This window comes from Pempheris klunzingeri, chromosome 24 (genome assembly GCF_042242105.1).
Source record: "Pempheris klunzingeri isolate RE-2024b chromosome 24, fPemKlu1.hap1, whole genome shotgun sequence".
In the NCBI taxonomy this organism is placed as follows: Eukaryota; Metazoa; Chordata; class Actinopteri; order Acropomatiformes; family Pempheridae; genus Pempheris; species Pempheris klunzingeri.
This window is the reverse complement of record NC_092035.1, coordinates 1258879-1277967: the sequence shown is the minus strand read 5'-3', so window position 1 is coordinate 1277967 and position 19089 is coordinate 1258879. Positions and strand designations below refer to the sequence as shown.

The window sequence follows — 19089 nt, the reverse complement described above, 5'->3', positions numbered from 1 at the left end:
TCGAGGTGTGTGTGTGTGTGTGTGTGTGTGTGTGTGTGTGTGTGTGTGTGTGTGTGTGTGTGTGTGTGTGTTGTTTTAAACTGTGAGGATGTAAATAATCTTATTTATTGTGAAATGGTCCTTGAGCACATTTGCACTTTTGATCTGTATGTGATCTGTATGCATTTTAAAGGAGTTTTATATTCTGACATGATAATCTCATTTAACTGATGTTCGTTTTTTTATCATTTGGATTTTTGTGATACCAGTAAAGCGTTTTGATATGAACCTGAGCATGAGGGTTTTTTTATTTTTACTCAGCAATTTAAAACAAAAAACATTTTTATAGTATCTGTGGAGTTTTAAAAAGAAAGTGTGTGACAGCATCATGGAAAGGATCCCTACAGAGAGAGACCTGGAAGATCCTTTTGGTTTAACCACAAACAGCACACACACCAGACTACATTCACTAAAACAGGGATTTTACACGGGAGTTGCTGGTCTACTTCTGTCTCAATCTGTTAGTTTGTTTGTGTTATTGTTTGACTTTGGTGTTTTTAAAGGGAAAATTCGGATCAGTGTAACACACAATAACAAAAACAAACCAGCCAATCGAGGCAGCAATAGAACAGCAGCTCCTGTGTCCTGATAGGCAAAATTACTGTTTTTCTTAATGGAGTCTGGTGTGTTTGAATGACAGTAACTTGTTGGTTGTCATAGCAAGCATAAGCACAAGTTATATATATTTATGAGCCATATTGTGTCTTTATTAATAAAACTGAATATTTTACATACATTATTATAGGAAACATGATAAAGCTGATAGATTTCTCACTTGCTATATGCTTAATACGTACTGTTCATAGCTTTATTATAACCCCCCACTTGTGAATTAAATGCACACTGAAAGTAAATTAAATATTTTTAAATATTTCTAAAAGTTTGCAGGTTGTTTTTTTTTGGTGAAACATTAAAAAGTAAGATAAACTTCTGTAAATGAAATAATACATTTATATAAATTAGTCCTGTATAATTTCGATGTAATATCACCAAAAGTGAACTGGTGTTTGTTCCTATGTGTCTTTTATAACATTTTCTGGATGTTTTTACTGAGTAAACTGGAGTAAATTCGCCTCATAGAGTCGCAGACACGCGTCGTTACCAGCAGGTGGCAGCCGTTAGCTAGCTGTTAGCCGTTAGCCACCTTTTCTTCTTCGTGGGTTTTCTTTTTCAGTCGTCGTTGACTGTTGACAGCTGGCAGGAAATGCACCAGATCTCTGTATGATTCTCCGATCAATTTAGCTTTTTCTTCTGTTTTTCACTGAAAATAAAGCAAAGACTGCAGCCACTTTGGACCGACGACAGGTGACAGGAATGGAGGAATATAACGGCAACGAGGTTTGTCCCTGAATTAACGTATTTTATGGTAAATCACGGAATTAGCTAGCTAAAAGCTAGCAGAGATAGCTAGCCACTCCTAACCTTACATCCAAGATGTTGTTTGATGCTAAAACTGTATTCTTATTAGTTAGCAGGGTGTTAAATTGTGCTTGCTGGTTTAATGTTACGGAGCTAAAGCTAAACTGTGACTGTGGTGCTTAAAATGAGGTTTATTGTATGTTGTATTTTCAGTAGTTTTTTCCTCATTAGAATATTTAAAACTGTCTGCACTCATGTTAACCTGCTCTGACTCATGTTTGTCTGTTGTCTCATGTTTCTCAGAGCTCCTTCAACTCTGAGGAGGCTGATGGCATCGTCAAAGAGGTAAAGACAGCCCTTCAATTCTGGTTTTAGTTCAGTTTTAGGCTGCTAAAATCATAGAAATCTCCTTTTCTGCCCTTATTTTCCAACAACTCAAGTGAGTTAAATGTCTGCAGTCATATTCAATCAATAAATGAAAAACAGAGGAGCTTTGCTCTGCTGTTTAAGAATAATAAGGCGGATTAGAATCAATTTGAAACAGGAAAAAGCTTAAAAAACAGAGAGGAGAGAGAAATTAGAAATAGAAAATAAAAAGATAAAATAATTTAAGAAAATTCAACTTCATGTGAATGTGAACAAAAGGGTTTTAGAGGTGACTTAAAGGAAAAAACATGTAAATAGTCTTAATTTCTCCAAATGTTAGTGGACAGAATTATGAAATAGTGTGTGTCAGGGTTCATTAATAACTTCTTTGGTTTGGGCAGACAGTGTTTCAGGAGAGCTGCTCCTCAGGTCTGCAGGAAACTCACCAAAGAGAAAGAGGAGTGTAACATCCAGTGAACAAAGCCGCAGTGTTTGGTGCAGAACAGTGTCGGCTCTTTATCTCAGCCTCCTCGGGGCGAAGGCTCACCCAGTGACTCCCACATGACGGTGAAACCACTCAGCTGTTATCTCCTGTGTGTGTGTGTGTGTGTCAGTGCATCGAGCACGTGGTGGGCAGCGACGACTACAACCAGAGTCAGGTGAACAAGTGGACGGCCGGCATCGTGGAGCGCTGCCTCACACAGCTGGTCAAACAGGGGAAGCCGTACAAGTACATCGGTGCGTTTCCACGTCCTCCTGTCCCGGTGCCACAGAGCACATTATCACAAGCTCATGCTCATCGTGGCTGTTTTCTCTCTGCAGTGACGTGTGCCATGATGCAGAAAACAGGAGCCGGCCTCCACACAGCCCACTCCTGCTACTGGGACACCGCCATGGACGGTGAGCCGAGCCCCCGCTCATCTCCAGTGTTCACCTCTCAGAGAGACTTACTGCTGTTTAGCAAAGATTAGTGTGACTACGACAGGACGAGGCCCATTTAGTGAACCAGAAAGGGGAAATGTCCTCCTGTACTGAGATACCTGAACCCCGTGTGCTCTTCAGCTCCGTCTCTCACTCACCTGTTGGTGGTTTTGTCTCCGCAGGAAGCTGCACCGTTCGATGGGAAAACCGCACCATGTACTGTGTGGTGGGCGTGTTTGCTGTGGCCATCGCATAGGACACAAACAGATCTATAAATATATATTTACATGTTCAGTAAACGACCACCAGAGGATGAGTGCAGTGTCTCCTGTGAACAGCAGGAGGCCACAGAGTCCACATCCCGCCTGGAAGCTTTACACTCAAACAAACAGCTGGAGTTTCTCGTTTCGGCCTTCGGATGCTTGTTGACATCATCTTCTTCATGTGTTTATCTCCTCATGTCACTGCGGTGCTTTAACAGATTCACATTAAGCCTGACAGCTGAAAACAACACCCTCTTCTTCTTCTGTGCTCTTTATTATGTGTATCATGTCAGACAGAGAGGATTTTTGTATTCTGTCCTGCAGGAAAATAAATACCTTGGTGAACTTAGTGTCCCTAAGTTTATTATGTATTTATTGTAAATTAGTTCTTAGTTGAGACATTTAACAGCTGAGAACTAGATAAGATGTTTATATATATTCTAAACAAATGGTTTGATAAAGTATCCGATCACTCCAGTGCAGCTGAAGCTCTTGACCTTCAACAGGACACAAAATAATAAAAAATGTGATTTATTAATAGAGCATTTTTCAGGCAGGAAGCACAGAGTGAATAAAAGGCTGAACATGAGCAGCAGTAACAGCTGAATGATGTAGAAAGCTCAAATATATTCATTATTAAGAAAGGCCACTCGGCTAAAAAGTTAATGAGACGTATGGAAGCCCTGAGAGGACAAATGAGCTAAGTAGTTTTCTCTCCTGTGTTTATGTGATCTTTTTAAGTGCATTCCATTTTATTAAGTCCTATTTAGAATTGAGTATCAGAACAACAAACAATACCAGACTCCATTGACAAAAACAGTAATTTTAGCTTGCAAAACAAGGGAGTTGCTGGTCTGCTGGCTGCCTTCACCAGTTACTTTTTTGTGTTTCTCTGTGTTACATAATTATTTTATTAAAGCCAAAAGTCACACAATAACACAAACGAACTAACCGATCAAGGCAGCAGCAGACCGGCAGCTCCTGTGTTCTGTGAGCTAAAATCCCTGTTTTTGTGAATGTAGTCTGGTGTGTGTGTGGAGAGCAATATAACGGCTGTTTGTGGTTGAACTACTGGACCAATTCCAACACTTTTAGTACCTTTAAAAGGTTTCCCCCCTTCAGTTTGGGGATTTAAAGAAAAACAACTAGTTTTCAGAAACAGTTCAGCTGTCTGAGCAAACAGAAAATTAAATGAAGTTAAATGAAATAGGAAGAAACATTTTGAAACCAGCAGTTTCACTAACTGATGTAACAAAAGGGGAACAAGGGAATGTGGAAAATACTGCAGGGTTACTTCCTCGCTTTTTGAGCAACAACGGCATCTTTGCAAAGCGTCTGTGGTGACAACCGATGAGGATGAGGAGGAGGAGGAGGTCACAGCGAGCTGCCAGCAGTTACGGCCGTACATTAGTAACATAAAATAAGATGTGCAGGAACCCTGATCTGTAAACCATCCGACCCCACGGATACTTGGCGTGTTTCCTCTCTCTGCTGGTTTCTCAGCTTTTAGAAGTTCTCCTTGTTGAAGATGAACTTGACGTCGGCCTCCGAGTGGGACAGACACTGTTTCTCCAGAGATTTTCCCAGCTGAGGCGGCCCGCACAGGAACACCCCCACTTTAGTTCTACAGGAAACAAAAGTTATAGTTAGTATTACTAGTAGTTCTGGCAGCAATAGTTTGGATTATTAGTAGGAACTTTAGCCTAAAGTGTTGTTTTTTTCAAGGCCACCAGACTCCATTGACAAAACCAGTGATTTTATCTTGCAGAACACGGGAGTTTGCTGTGCTGCCACTGCCTAAAGTGGTGTGTGTGTGTGCAGTGTGTGTCGAATGTGTACAGTGCGTCTCTACAGTGTGTGTACAGTGTGTGTACAGTGTGTGTACAGTGTGTGTACAGTGTGTGTACAGTGTGCGTGCAGTGTGTGTGCAGTGTGTGCAGTGTGTGTGCAGTGTGTGTACAGTGTGTGTGCAGTGTGTGCGCAGTGTGTGTGCAGTGTGTGTACTTTATGTATATAGTGTGTGTGCAGTGTGTGTACAGTGTGTGTACTTTATGTGTATAGTGTGTGTGCAGTGTGTGTACAGTGTGTGTGCAGTGTGTGCGCAGTGTGTGTACTTTATGTGTATAGTGTGTGTGCAGTGTGTGTGCAGTGTGTGTACTTTATGTGTATAGTGTGTGTGCAGTGTGTGTACTTTATGTGTATAGTGTGTGTGCAGTGTGTGTGCAGTGTGTGTTCAGTGTGTGTTCAGTGTGTGTACTTTATGTGTATAGTGTGTGTGCAGTGTGTGTACAGTGTGTGTACTTTATGTGTATAGTGTGTGTGCAGTGTGTGTACTTTATGTGTATAGTGTGTGTGCAGTGTGTGTTCAGTGTCCTCACCCCGGATGATTTGCTGAGATGTTGGTGAACTCGTTGTCCCAGTTGGGTTTCCCGTAGAGAGTTTTCTGTTTCAGTCCTGTGATTGGGTCGTTCTCCGCCTCGTGGTGAACACGGAAGTGAGCCGCCTGACAGAGGACACGCCAACGATTACACGCCAACCAACAACCAGCAGAAGGTACTAGTAGTAGTAATAGTAGTAGTACTAGCAGTAGTAGTAGTAGTAGTAGTAGTATTAGCAGTAGTAGTAGTAGTAGTAGTAGTAGCAGTAGTAGTAGTAATAGTACTAGCAGTACTAGTACTAGTAGTAGTACTAGTACTAGTAGTAGTACTAGTAGTAGTAGTACCTCGGTCTCCTTCCAGCGGGTGAGGTAGATGTTGTAGCTGAGGAAGTCCGTCACGCCCTTCTCGGCCATCTGACCCTCCAGAGACTGCAGCAGGTCGGCGAACCACTCAAAGGCCTCCGTCTCCGGGCACAGCCAGTAGAAGTAGATCTGAGGAGGACAGACTAAAGCTAAACTGAAAGCTCCAAAAAGTAAGAATGTAAACCTTGACTACAGATTTAAAGTACAGAATAGTTCATCCTTGACCTTGAAAAATGTATAATCACAACTCAGTGTGCACTTCGTAGCTTTATCTGGAGCTTTCAACTGTATCGCATGGTCTTCATCAGCAAGTTATCGTAGAGATGGATCTGTTGTTCAGCAGCTGTTATGATTTAATCTGTAGCTCTAAAGGTGTAAACATTCAGATTCATTTGGATCTTGGAAATAATAGTTTGAATAGCTTTCATCCACATCACATGGTCTTCATCTTTAGGTGGAGTTTGGTCAAAAAACAATCGGGCTCAAAGATGAATTTGCTTGATGAGAAGTCTTAAAGTTGCTATGGAAACAGCACTTACAGTGCAAACTCCATCTGTTGATGAAGACCATGTGAAGACCAGTTGAGAGCTCCAGACAAAGGACACTAAATGGACCTTAAATTGGGGTTTCCAAGCTCAAGAGTGAGCTTTGATGCTTCAACAAAAACCTGTTGCACTCTCCTCCTTGCATGAAGACCACACGACTTGGTTAAGAGCTCGGGGGAGGAAAAAAGCCAGTAAGAGGTCCTTGAGCCGCCTCCCTTACCTTCTTGGTGAAGACGTCCTGGTTGTTCTGGATGCGTTTGTACCACACAGACTTGAGGATGGAGGCGAACGGAGTCACGCCGATTCCGGCGCCGACCAGCATCACCACCTCGTACCGAAACACGTCCTCGCTGGCCGTACCGAACGGGCCGTCGATGGCGAGTCTGAAACATGGCGGGAGGAGGTCACGATCAATAACCTGCAAATACTCTCATACTTCTACTGGAGTATTTCCATTTTACTACTTCTTCTGGAACATCTAGATGTGTTGTGCGGCTATAGTGAATGTTGCTAATAGTTTAGCTTCCTGCTAACCGTAGCGTTAGCCAAAGGCGTGAAGCTGCAGCTAATTCAAGTTCCTGTATAGTTAACGTTCTATAATGGGATCATGATTGGGATGACTGAGGCTGCTAACTTGCTAACCGTTAATATTTTCCTGTACTATCTAAATGTGCTGCGGTGGTTTGTTAGCTTGTGTACGTAGATTTAGCATGAAGGCAGGCAATGAGCGGCTAAAGTGAACGCTGCTAATAGTTTAGCTTCCTGCTAACCGTAGCGTTAGCCAAAGGCTTGAAGTTGCAGCTAATTCAATTTCATGTTCATGTAACTTTCTATAACAACATCAGGATCTCAATCATAATTGGGATGATTGAGGCTGCTAACTTGCTAACCGCTAATATTTTCCCATAACATCTAAACGTGTTGCAGTAGTTTGTTAGCTTGTGGACGTAGATTTACCGTGAAAGCAGGCGATGAGCGGCTAAAGTGAATGTTGCTAACAGTTTAGCCTTCTGCTAACCGTAGCCAAAGGCTGCAGCTAATTCCAGTTCATGTTTACATAGCTAAAGCTAAGTAACGCTAGCTAACCTTATAGCCTTAAATCACAGTTTATCATCACAAAGGTCAAACTGGGGAGCTGTATTTTTCCAGATTTCTGGCAACACTAGTTTTAAGTAGAGTTTTCAAATATTTGTACTTTAATTCAGCATCTTTTTTAGATTTTATTTGACAGCAATAAAAAAAAGTCTGAGTTTAACCCGCTGATACGCCCAATCACAGATTTTGTGACATCACAAATCTGGAAGCCAATCACAGCCCGGTATGCAGCTTTAAACTTTAAACGTCCGATAGATTTATAGATTTGGGTTTTGGGGATGTAATTTTGATCATTTTTAACAACGTAATTTAACTTTTTGTTGGAAAAAACACAAACATATATCTGAAAACCTGAATGCATAATTTTTCCTTTTAATGCAGTATTTGTGCACTGTAGTTTACTATATGTACTATATTTGTCAAAAAACATCTATAAAAGTAGGTGAAAATAAAGTGGAAGTACCTCTAAATTATACTTGAGTAAATGTCCAATACTGACACAATTAATATTACTCAATTAACCCACCAAGACGACCGATTTCTTTCTTCAGCTTTCCTTTTCATTCATTCACAAACTTGAGGTCTTTGTGACAATCTGCTTTTTTTCTGGAGCAACAATTATTTTCTGTTTTTGGCAGCATCTATCCGGCCGGCCTGCTCAGCGGGACCACCGAGGAAAACTAATTTGATGTTGGGAAGGAAGAAGTATTGTAATATTTCACCGATTTGTCTCCTGAAAGGGGGAAGAATTACGGACAATAAACCACAGGGGGCTGGAAATGTGACCCCCATTGACAGCCTCTCAAAAGAAGGTGCAATCAAATGTAATCAAGAGCAATTTCAGGTTTTCCTCTTTTATCACGCCCGGCCCCGTGTTGTCGTACTTGGGCAGCTTCCAGGCCTCCTGAGGCTCGGTTTTGTCTCCTCCGCAGGCCTCGTACAGCGCCTGGGTCCAGTCCCCGACGATGCGGATGTGGGCGCTGAAGTAGTCCTCCTCGGGGGCGGAGGTCAGCGTGAAGGGGTGCCACTCCAGCCTGGAGATGGACGGACACTGGATGAAGACGTACTGACCCACCTCCATGTGGAAACCTTTCCTCTTCATCTGCAGCTCCAGAGTCTTGGAGGGGTGCATCACCACCTGAGGGGCAGGTACGTGGCCATTAGCCATAATTAATCATTAAGTGCACACACACCAGACTACATTCACAAAAACACTGATTTTACACAGGAGTCGCTGATCTTGATTGGTTAATTAGTTTGTGTTATTATGCATCTTTGGTGTTTTTAAAGGTTAGTTCAGATCCAACACATTACTTGTATTAGACAATATAACAGGAACAAACTAACTGACTGTGGCAGCACTAGACCAGCAACTCCTATGTTCTGTGAGGTAAAATTTCTGTTTTTGTTAATGGAGTCTGGTGGAGTTGCAAGAAATTACTACTTTGCAGCTATTGTAGGTCCAACTTTTTGTCAGACCCCAGAATGTTTTACTCGCAGACACTTAAACAAGGCCGCAACTGTTCGCATCTCCTAATTCAGCACATGCACACCTTGGTGATGACCACTTTCTGGTGGGATCGGTAGAAGCGGACGAGCCTCTCACACACATAGAGGATCATGGGGCCCACCACCCACTTCCACGTCTGCAAAAAAGCAAAATGTTTGTTTCACAGATCAAAAATGCACATCAAAGTATTTCCCATGAGCACCCAGCAGTCTCTAGCAGCAGCTCACCATCGGTGGGTTTCCAGCAAACACTGGTACAGCACAACTGGACATGTTGGTTCCCCATTCCTCGAACCGGTTGGCACAAACCTCGGGGTTGTTTGCCTTCAGGCTGGCGGGCGTCTGTCCTCGCACAATCCGCCTGCAGCCAGTGAACACCACACCGAGGAGGAATCAATATTTATTATAGTTAGAGATGAAACCTAGCTTGGTGGTACTTAAAGGCAGATTTGTTTATCTAATTGTTGGCTACATGTATGGAATTAAATGCAGCTAATCAGCTCTACGCCAAAACCTGATCCTTTCCTGAAAATCAGGTCAGAATTAAACAAGTTGCAGTTGATTTTTTAGTGAAGTCTGCGTCTATAAATACACCGAAGACAAGCAACACTGAAAACTACAAATGATTCAGCTGATAGTCTCATCTAGACCCACAATGATGGCATCAAAAGAGTTGTTATATTGCTTGGTTCAAAGCCACCAGGCTCCATTGACAAAAACAGTGATTTTACCTCATAAAACACAGGAGTTGCTGGTCCACCGCTACATCCGTTGGCTAGTTTGTTTGTGTTATTGTGTGTTACAGAAATATTTGGTTGGATCTGAACTAACCCTTTAATTCTAACAACATGTTATTTAGCTAATTTTCTCATCCAGACCCACTATGGTAGCGCTAAAAGAGCAGGTAGTAATAATCACAAAGAAATTAAATGGAGTTTTGTGCATTTGTACCCAAAGCCGTGGAATACCAGTCCGATGAAGAAGATGACGAAGAGATGATGGGTGTACCAGAACACCTCGAAGTAGGACCTGCGGATGACCTCCATGGACGAAGTGATGATGAGGATGAGCGCCAGCGTGATGGCCACGCCCGTCAACCCGGCGACGGTGGTGAACATGACGATGGTAGGGTTCTGCATCAAAGTACAGTTCGGATAGTCAGAATCAGGAAGCTGATGTCAGATATTTACTGCTTTTTCTCCCAGATGAGCCAATTAGTCACCGTGTGGGTCGGGTTTCTCGCTTGTTTCCACTTGAATCACGACACCCCTGCAGGTCATGTTTGCTGGTGACCTTCCCTCATGTTTCGACACAGTTGTCATGTTAGTGGGAAGTGGGAAACTAGCTTTGATGCAGGGTTGAAGTGAATGTCACTGGGGTTATGGAGCATTTTACAAGTAATTATATTATAGAAACTAATCTGATTTGGCTGGTTATATAATCATAAATTAAAGAGTAAATCTTCTGAAGAAAATATGTTACTGCTGCTGACATTTTGCATTTTAAACATTTGAAATACATGAAAAGACCATTCATTGAAGAAATGTAGTTCAAGAGAGAAAACAAACAGCCTTTCCTGACAGATAAAATCAGTTCTTTTTCATATTCTAATTGTCTGATAACATTTCAGAAAAGGTCACATGTTGTTCTACCGGATCTCCATTGATGAAAACAGTGATTTTACATTGGTGTTTTACATTGAGCTGCTGGTTTACTGCTGCCTCAATTGTTTACGTTGTTTGTGTTATTGTGTGTTACACAAATATTGTGTTGGATCCAAACTGACCCTTTGAATCTCCAAAGTCACACAATAACACGGAATAACTAGCTGATCAACAGGAGTAGACTAGCAACTCCGAGGTAGAATCACTGTTTTTGTCAATGGAGTCTGGTGTGTTTGCAGAGAGCGATATAACGATGATCTACTGGACCAATGAAAATCTTGAAATAAATGTGCATTTACACTAAAGAGAGGACAAAGGCGGAGAAATGATCTAAGTTTAAAGTCTGGTCAAATGGCAGTGGAGATTAAATTAGAAGTGGAGAAGATTATTGGCAAAAAGTGAGTTTTTGTTTCTGTCAGTTAGCAGAAAGCAGCTTTAGCGTATCGGTTTTACAGCTGCTGCACACTGAGTTGTTAAACATGAAAAAAGCTGTGAGAAGCTGCATATTTTTTATGTTGGTGATACAAACAACCCATGCTTTACTTGTGGTAAAGCTTTTGAAGAAACACATTCTGTATCTGCAAAGAGGAAGTTTCAAGTGACAAAATATCTGATGACAAATACGAGGAAGTTTATCAGATGAAGTAATTCTTTTTTTTTTTCCTAATTGACACCAAATTTAGCAATAAAGCTGAGGGAATTTCACAGATTTTAGCAACACAGGAAGCTTCCAGCAGCAAACAAGCTGCATGTTTTCTCCACCACACTGAGCTTAATATTAAAATAACCTCTTCGTTGCACAACTCACAGTCTCGTTAGTCCTGATGGGGTTCAGGAAGGAGGCGTTGTCATCTGTGCCAATTTGAGACAGGACGAAGGGCAGAAGGCTGCTGTTGCGATTCAGCTGCGCGTCCATGAAATACTCGAAGTTAAACAAGTGTGCGACGATGTGCACAGCTACGAAAAAATGAAACGAGAGCGATATATTAGTGACTTAACTAGTCAAAACGTGTCCAAAATTAGCATCACACGGATCTGTAAAGTTGCTCATAATGAATAAAAAAGACTTTTGTCATCATATTCAAAGGGCCAGTACAGTTTTCACTACATACATATATAAACTCATAAATCAGCAACACTGGCTTGTGTCAGATGTCTAAAAACAAAACTGCAGCTGTAAATATTTCATAGGTTTGACATTAGATAATTCAAAAACATGCGAATAAACACATTTCATGTTGTTTCATGTCACGTTTGAAGCAGAACTACTTATTATTATTACAATAATCAAAATAATGGCATTTATTTGTTTATAACTTTGCAGAGCAAAGTTGTAAAGTGCCTCAAAGGTGGACCTCTAAACTGTGGAGTGCCTCAGGGCTCTATCCTTGATCCTCTTCTATTTTGTATGCACATGCTCCCAATTAGCCAAATAATATGTGATAATGATGTTTGCTTTCATGTAATGTTATATTTATCTGTTAACTGAGGCACCACCAGCAATCTGATGTCGCCAAAGAACTTAAAGACATCGTTAATCGTCTTGTTTGGGTCACACTCACCGTTATTTAATTATTTTGATAACTTGGCATCCTCCATTACAGCTAGCGCAAGTGTTTTCTTTATCTTTAATTCTCTGACACATCCATAAATAATAAATACCAAATAAAAAAAGAATACCTGTATGGAAGGCGATCATGTAAGCCACCAGTTTGTGGAAAGTGATGTTCCGATCTAGTTGACGAGCTGCCGTGCGGCTGCAGCACTGAATACAAACGAGAAAAAAAGATATCTTAACATCAGAACTGAAACTAATAAAATAAACCCACCAGCATTTTAATGCAGATACAGTCTATGAATTGGAAAAATAACTGCCGATGTTTTTTAATCTTTTATTTTTGAGTTTCAATGGTTACCTGGATGGAGCCGCGGAGGAAGGACAGCAGGTTTCGGCAAACTGGTAACAGGATGAGCATACAGTTGAAGTTGAGGGCGGCGGCTGGCGCTCTGGCCCAGGACAGAGCGTGCTGTTGGGTCAAGGAGTAGCAATGGATTACTTCAAGATGTAATCAGATTACTTTACTGGGAGATAATTTCACATTTTATAAATACCCTGTGTTCTCAAACTGAAAAGTGTAGGGCTGCATCTATTATTTACAAAATTATTATTATTAAAAACCATGAATTTTTCAATTAATGATTTAATTATTAGATATAAAACATTATAAAACTGTGAATGTCCATATATTCAGCTGTATCTCTCTCTTTAATGTTACCAGACTCCTGCTGGTCTATACCAATGGAGTCTGTGTGTTTGAAGAGAGCGCACCAGACTCCATTTACAAAAACACTAATTTAACACAGGAGCTGCTGGTCTACTGTTGCCTCAATCTGTCATCATGTTTGTGTTATTGTGTGACTTTGGTGTTTTAAATCCAACACAATATTTGTGTAACACACAATGACACAAACAAGCTAACCGATTGAGGCAGCAGTAGACCAGAAACTCCTCTGTTCTGTGAGGTTAAATTCCTATTTTTGAGAATGGAATGTGGTCAATTTGAGGAGAGCACTTTAATAGCATTATTAATAAAAACTTGACATTACTTTACAACCACACACACAGGCCTTTGTTTTTATCAGAATCATGCACATGAAATGTAAGCCAGCCCCTCACCACTAATACACTTAGATCAGGGGTCACAAACACGGTGACTGTGGGCACCAGGTTTAAAAATAGCACAACTCACCAGTGAGCTGCGTCTGAAATTTTATTTTTTTCTGTTGCTATTCTTTTTTAATCACACTTGCATTTATATAGATTTGAAAATGACAATATCTTGAAAATAAAAGAATTAGTTTAGATAGTTTTAGGTGAACTCTGACCTCTTCGAGTTCAAAGGTCAAAGGTCAAAGGTCAGTGTTGTGCGCATGACAAAACTTTGGCGCTCGTGCAGAGTAAGCTAGCGGGCGCAGCGGAGATGAAGGAGCTGAATGCGGTTTCTAACCCCAAAAACATGGCAGAAAAAAGAAAGAAAGCTCATCATTTTCACAGTGAATGGGAGGAAGAGTTCTTTGTTACTACTGTGAAAGAAAACTGCGTGTGTCTCATTTGCGGGGCGACGACAAAGCGGCACAATGTGGAGACACTTCACTACGGGTCACAGAGCTAGCATGCTAACTGCCATGCTAACTAGCATGCTAACTGCCATGCTAACTGCCATGCTAACTAGCATGCTAACTGCCCACCGGGAAGCTACGGGCAGAAACAGCCCGTGAGCTGAAGGCAGCTTTGGGTAAGCAGCAGTCTGTTTTCACCAGGCCGGAGGAAAAATCCCAACAAGCAGCCGAAGCCTCGTTTAGAGCTCCACATTTTCAAACAGATACCAGATGTTGTCAGGGGCAACATGGCGGTGTCATGGCAACGGTAAATAAAAATATTGATTTTTAATTGTGTTCAATTCAAAAGTGTGTTCATGAAATGTAAACAGATATAATTTTGTTAAAAATGCCGCAGATTTGTTCATTAGTTTAAAATGTGGTAAGATTTATTTAAAAATATGAAAGTTGATTTTTCTTAAACATTAAATAATTGATAACTTTTACAAACATAGTTGATGATGTGTTTAAAGGCTCTTTGTCAGTGGGCAGTGAAAATGGAACATTTGTTCTATGAAATGTTGTAGAAGTGATCATCTGAAAATTTAAACAGTTGCTGAGATTAATAGAAATTAAATGTGTAATATTGATTTTATCTGTTTCCCACCTTGTTAAGTCATTGTTGATAATTATTGTCAGAAATCACTCAGTACCATGAAGTAGCTCTCAGTTTCTAAAAGGTTGGTGACCCCTGATTTAGAATAACATGTACAAATAGGACCCAGGTTTAAAGACACCAGAGTTATCTTTTAAAAATACAACAACTATATTTTGTCTAACCGAATATAGAAAACAAACAAGTGATAGTCGAAACTTATTCTTTGTTTCACTTCTGCTCACGGAGGCAGCTGTGACCACACGGCAAACTTAAACGCTCACGTCAGACCTGCTTTCCGTCACTACGAGCCTGTTTCATTGTTAATATAAGGTGGTGAAGATAAGGTGTGATTAGTGCGGGTGTGGATGTGATTGGCGGCTCGGAGACGCCTCAATTTACTGTAAGCGTTCTGGAGGTGTTGAGGAATCAGCTGATAGCACTCTTCAAACCCATAAACCTTTATCTTAAACCTAAACAGAGTCATATAGTTTCTGTTAAAGGATAACTTTAACAGAAACTGCTGTGTGACAGCATCATGGAAAGGATCCCTACAGAGAGAGACCTGGAAGATCCTTTTGGTTTAACCACAAACAGCCGTTATATCGCTCTCTGCACACACCAGACTACATTCACTAAAACAGGGATTTTAGACAGGAGTTTCAGGACTACCACTGCTTTGATCGGTCCGTTTGTTTGTCGTATTGCGTGACTTTGTTGTTTTACAGGGTTAGTTTGGATCCAATGCAATATTTGTGTAACACAGAATAACATAAACAAACTAACCAAATCAAGGCAGCAGTAAACTGTGTTCTGTGATGTAAAATTACTGATTTTATCAATGGAGTCTGGTGACAAAGTAAAAGCACAGGGTAGAAAAAAAGATTGCACTGCTGGTGTTTGTGTGATGGAAGAATCAAAGAAACAAATGAAATTGGGGACCAAAGCCATGTCGGAGAAAACATGTCTCATGGAGGTAATTATGAGGAGATATGGGGCATTTTTGACAACTGAGAAACTGAGAAATTACACAAACATCAACTGGAGTTTTGAAGAGGCCGGACACAAAGAACTTTAGGTATTTTTACATGAATAGAAGAGGAGAGGGGACAGAAGTGTGTGTTTAAATTAAAGCAGTTTGTTCATGCTGGAGACTTCGAAGACAGAACTGGCTGCGTTTAGAGGAACTGAAAAAGACCGGGTCCTGTTTTTTGAAATGATTTGTTTCATACTTTGCTACGGCTTTCATGAACTGGTTGATTAGTTCTCCTCTCAGAGGTGTGAATATTTAAATAAAAAATCCCGCTCTGTACACTGTGGTTTCCTCCAAAGCTGAAGAACACATCACTTTATGCTCTAAATGTATCAAAGTGTTTCATGAAATTAACAAATAGCAGCGATAGACCTGTAAGATCTGTTTTATTTAATCAGAAACAGTCGTTAAAGCGCTCTCTACAGACACACCAGACTCCATTCACAAAAATAAGAATTTAACCTCACAGAACACAGGAGTTGCAGATCAACTGCTGCCTCCATCGGTTAGTTTGTATGTGTTATTGTTTGTTATACATACATTGTGTTGGATCTGAACTAACCATTTAAAACGCCAATGTGACGCAACTATACAAACTAACTAACCGATAGAGACAGTGGTAGACCAGCAGCTCCTGCGTAAAATTAGTGTTTTTGTCAATGTAGTCTGGTAGGTTTGAACCAACCTACTTAACACCTATTTCAGGTCCATCTCTGTACAACATTATGGAAAGGATCCCTACAGAGAGAGACCTGGAAGATCCTTTGGTTTAACCACACACAGCCGTTATATCGCTCTCTGCACACATACCAAACTGCATTCACTAAAACAGGGATTTTATCTAACAGAACACAGGAGCTGCAGTTTGTTTGTGTTATTGTGAGACTTTGGTGTTTTAAAAGGTTAGTCAAGATCCAACACGATATTTGTATAACACACAATAACGCAAACAAACCAGGTGATTGAGGCAGCAGTAGCCCAGCAACTCCACGGTAAAATTCATATTTTAGTCAATGGAGTCTGGTGTGTTTGAGGAAAACATAGTAATGGCTGTTTCTGGTTAAGCAAAAAGGATTTTACAGGTCCATCTCTGCAGGGATCTGTGCAGCAGAGGTGACACTGCAGGTGAGACTCACCCCAAGCAGAACCCTGGTGTAAAACCATCTCTCCACCAGGAAGGCCATGTAGAAATGGACGAACAGGAATGCATTGATCCCCAGCCACACCAGCTGCAACACATGCAAACATTTCAAATAATATTATAACATTTCAAGCCAGTCATGTAAAAAAGAACCCAGAAATCAGGAGTGAAACAACCTAATCAAGACAAGATTATAATAAAGCACCCTTTTCATGACGTCAGACATGATATGGGTGAATATAAACGTGTCATCTTTTGAGAAAAAGACGCCAAAGTCACAAAGAGGTCAAATCTTCTGTCATTTTTTGCAAGACTTCGGGAGCCTGGAGTACAGGTTGCATTTTAGGATGAAAAGTTGTACATAGTGTGTATACACAATTTAATTTAACAATGTTTAGAGCCAGTAAAATCAAGAAATATTGAACGTAACAATGGTTTTACGCTTGGTGGAGTGGCTTTAACCTCAAGGTTTTATTATTTTCTTAACAAAATAATGTATGAAATAGGCCAAATTTTGATTTAAATCACTTTCGGCACTGTTGGAACTCAGAAACCTAAGATTATTGAAGATCAGCGTCCGTTTCATACAGCATTTCATACTAACTGTGCTCTTAACAAGCAGATTTAGCAGAATACTAATGCGGAAAATTAAGTGGTGCAGCAGAAAAAAGGGTTAAAGCTAATAATTCAAGCAGTTAGATTAAATATACTCACAATAACAAAGATGGAGAGTCCCTCATTGACAACAAAGTTCCCCATGGTGCTTCAGAAAAGGTGTGTGTGTGTGAGGGAGAGTGTGTTGACTGTATAACAGAGGAGGAAGCAGGAAACAGTGAACAGTGCAGCGGACCATTTTATCACCTTTTTTAGGAGCAAATAAGGAAGTGGCCCTTGAGTGTTTTCAGAGGGAAGGTTCCCCCACACGTAGAACTGTGCGAGCCGAAAGGGTCCTTATCAAGTTTACCTTCGAGTCATTTACTCGAAGTTTATGCAAACAAGCGTCGCTCAGAGGCCAAAGACAGAACGACAATGAGCCTTAAAAGCAACAATCGGAGCTCTAAAATGCTCCAAATGTTTTAATGTGATCAGTCAGATTAGCACCTGTTCTGTGACATTTAAAGGACAGCTACAATATTTTTAAACCTGGGCCCTGTTTTTACATATCCTGGTGTCTAAATGACTCATAGGTACAAAACGTGTTTGTTCTAGTAGATCGCCTCAGCTGGAAAGTAGGTCCACTAAAAGAGCTTGTTTGATCCTTTTGGTTTAACCACAAACAGCACACACACCAGACTACATTCACTAAAACAGGGATTTTAGAGAACAGGACACAGGAGCTGCTGCTCTGTTGCTGCCTTGATCAGTCAGTTAGTTAGTGTTATTTTGTGTAAAACAAATATTGTGTTGCATCTGAACCAACCATCTAAAACACCAAAGTATCATAATAACACAACTAAACTAACCAATAAAAGCAGGTGTAGTCCAGCAGCTCCTGTGTCCTGTTCTCTAAAATCCCTGTTTTAGTGAATGTAGTCTGGTGTGTGTGCTGTTTGTGGTTAAACCAAAAGGATCTTCCAGGTCTCTCTCTGTAGGGATCCTTTCCATGATGCTGTCACACACTTAGAATAACACTCTGAGCCTGTCAGTGGATCAAACAAGCTCTTTTAGTGGACCTACTGTGATCAGGTGCAGTTGTCCCAAAGGATCACGTTGCAGCCATTGCAGCCCGTTTGGAGGCTGCTGGCTGAGGTGATCTACTGGACCAGTTCCAACACTTTTACTACCTACCAGTCACTCACACACCAGGATGTGGACAGATAGTTTAAAAATGCCAGTTATCCTTTGATGCTGCATTTGCATGATGCCTATATGTAATATCTACAAGTAAACTACAAGTTCTGCATTCAAAATCTTAAAAAACTACAGAATTATTATCAGCTAAATGTAAAGAAAAGTGAAAATGTTATCATTGATTACATTTGGGTTTAAGATGATCGTGTTTGTTGGACCTTTTCAGTGATTTTAGCACCAAGTTATGCAGAAAACTCATGTGAAATGACTAAAACCTCCCGTTGTTGCGTCCTGGGTGTATTAACGCCAGGTGACCGTTGAGGAGGAACTTGATACTCAATGGTGGGTCAGGTGGAGGAAGTGGCAGATTTCAAAACATGAAATAAAACAGAAGATCACTTGCCACACGCTTCCTGTTTCAGAAGGTCGAACACCTGGAAATCGTGAGGTCTAAATTTGGGTCACGGCAGAAAAACACAGCAGAATTAAAAGCATGTGGACACGAACAGGGTGCTCAATAACTGGAGCTTTCTGTCCTTAAAGTCAGAGCAGCAGCCTGTAATGAGCTTTCAGCACAGACGGCTGCAGATAATTTCCTCATACAAATGATTTATTTTTCTCCCATGAGCCACTTTTCTGATGATGATAAAAAAGATCCTTGAAAATAACAGACACAGCTCCCACAGGTGATTCTAGGGCTCTTAACAGGATATTTGAAGTGTGGTTGTATGAGGTGATTATCTGTATTAGCTATTATGAAGCAGGCAGGAGTGTATGTTATATTTAGAATATTTCCACTGCTTTACATTAGAGCCCTTTATGACAGGGAACTGAAGCAGGTCTCTCTTTCTCTTTGTTTTCCTAACATA

At 40.7% G+C, this 19089-nt stretch overlaps 2 protein-coding genes across 2 annotated transcripts; one reads left to right on the top strand and one right to left on the bottom strand.

Annotated features, from left to right (window-relative positions):
* The first annotated feature begins 1224 nt into the window (after positions 1-1224).
* Positions 1225-3285, top strand: LOC139223559 (dynein light chain Tctex-type 3-like). The gene is made up of 5 exons (XM_070855499.1): positions 1225-1377; positions 1702-1743; positions 2379-2502; positions 2587-2664; positions 2868-3285. The coding sequence occupies exons 1-5, from the start codon at positions 1354-1356 to the stop codon at positions 2939-2941; spliced, it is 342 nt and encodes a 113-aa protein (XP_070711600.1). The 5' UTR covers positions 1225-1353; the 3' UTR covers positions 2942-3285.
* Positions 3286-3463: 178 nt separating this feature from the next.
* cybb (cytochrome b-245, beta polypeptide (chronic granulomatous disease)) lies at positions 3464-17239 on the bottom strand. Its single transcript, XM_070855498.1, has 13 exons — positions 17144-17239; positions 16425-16517; positions 12418-12528; positions 12182-12266; positions 11310-11458; positions 9789-9970; positions 9066-9198; positions 8882-8974; positions 8213-8466; positions 6454-6616; positions 5671-5817; positions 5327-5451; positions 3464-4572 (listed from the first exon to the last, which is right to left on the bottom strand). The coding sequence occupies exons 1-13, from the start codon at positions 17186-17188 to the stop codon at positions 4455-4457; spliced, it is 1698 nt and encodes a 565-aa protein (XP_070711599.1). The 5' UTR covers positions 17189-17239; the 3' UTR covers positions 3464-4454.
* Between the last annotated feature and the right edge of the window lie 1850 nt (positions 17240-19089).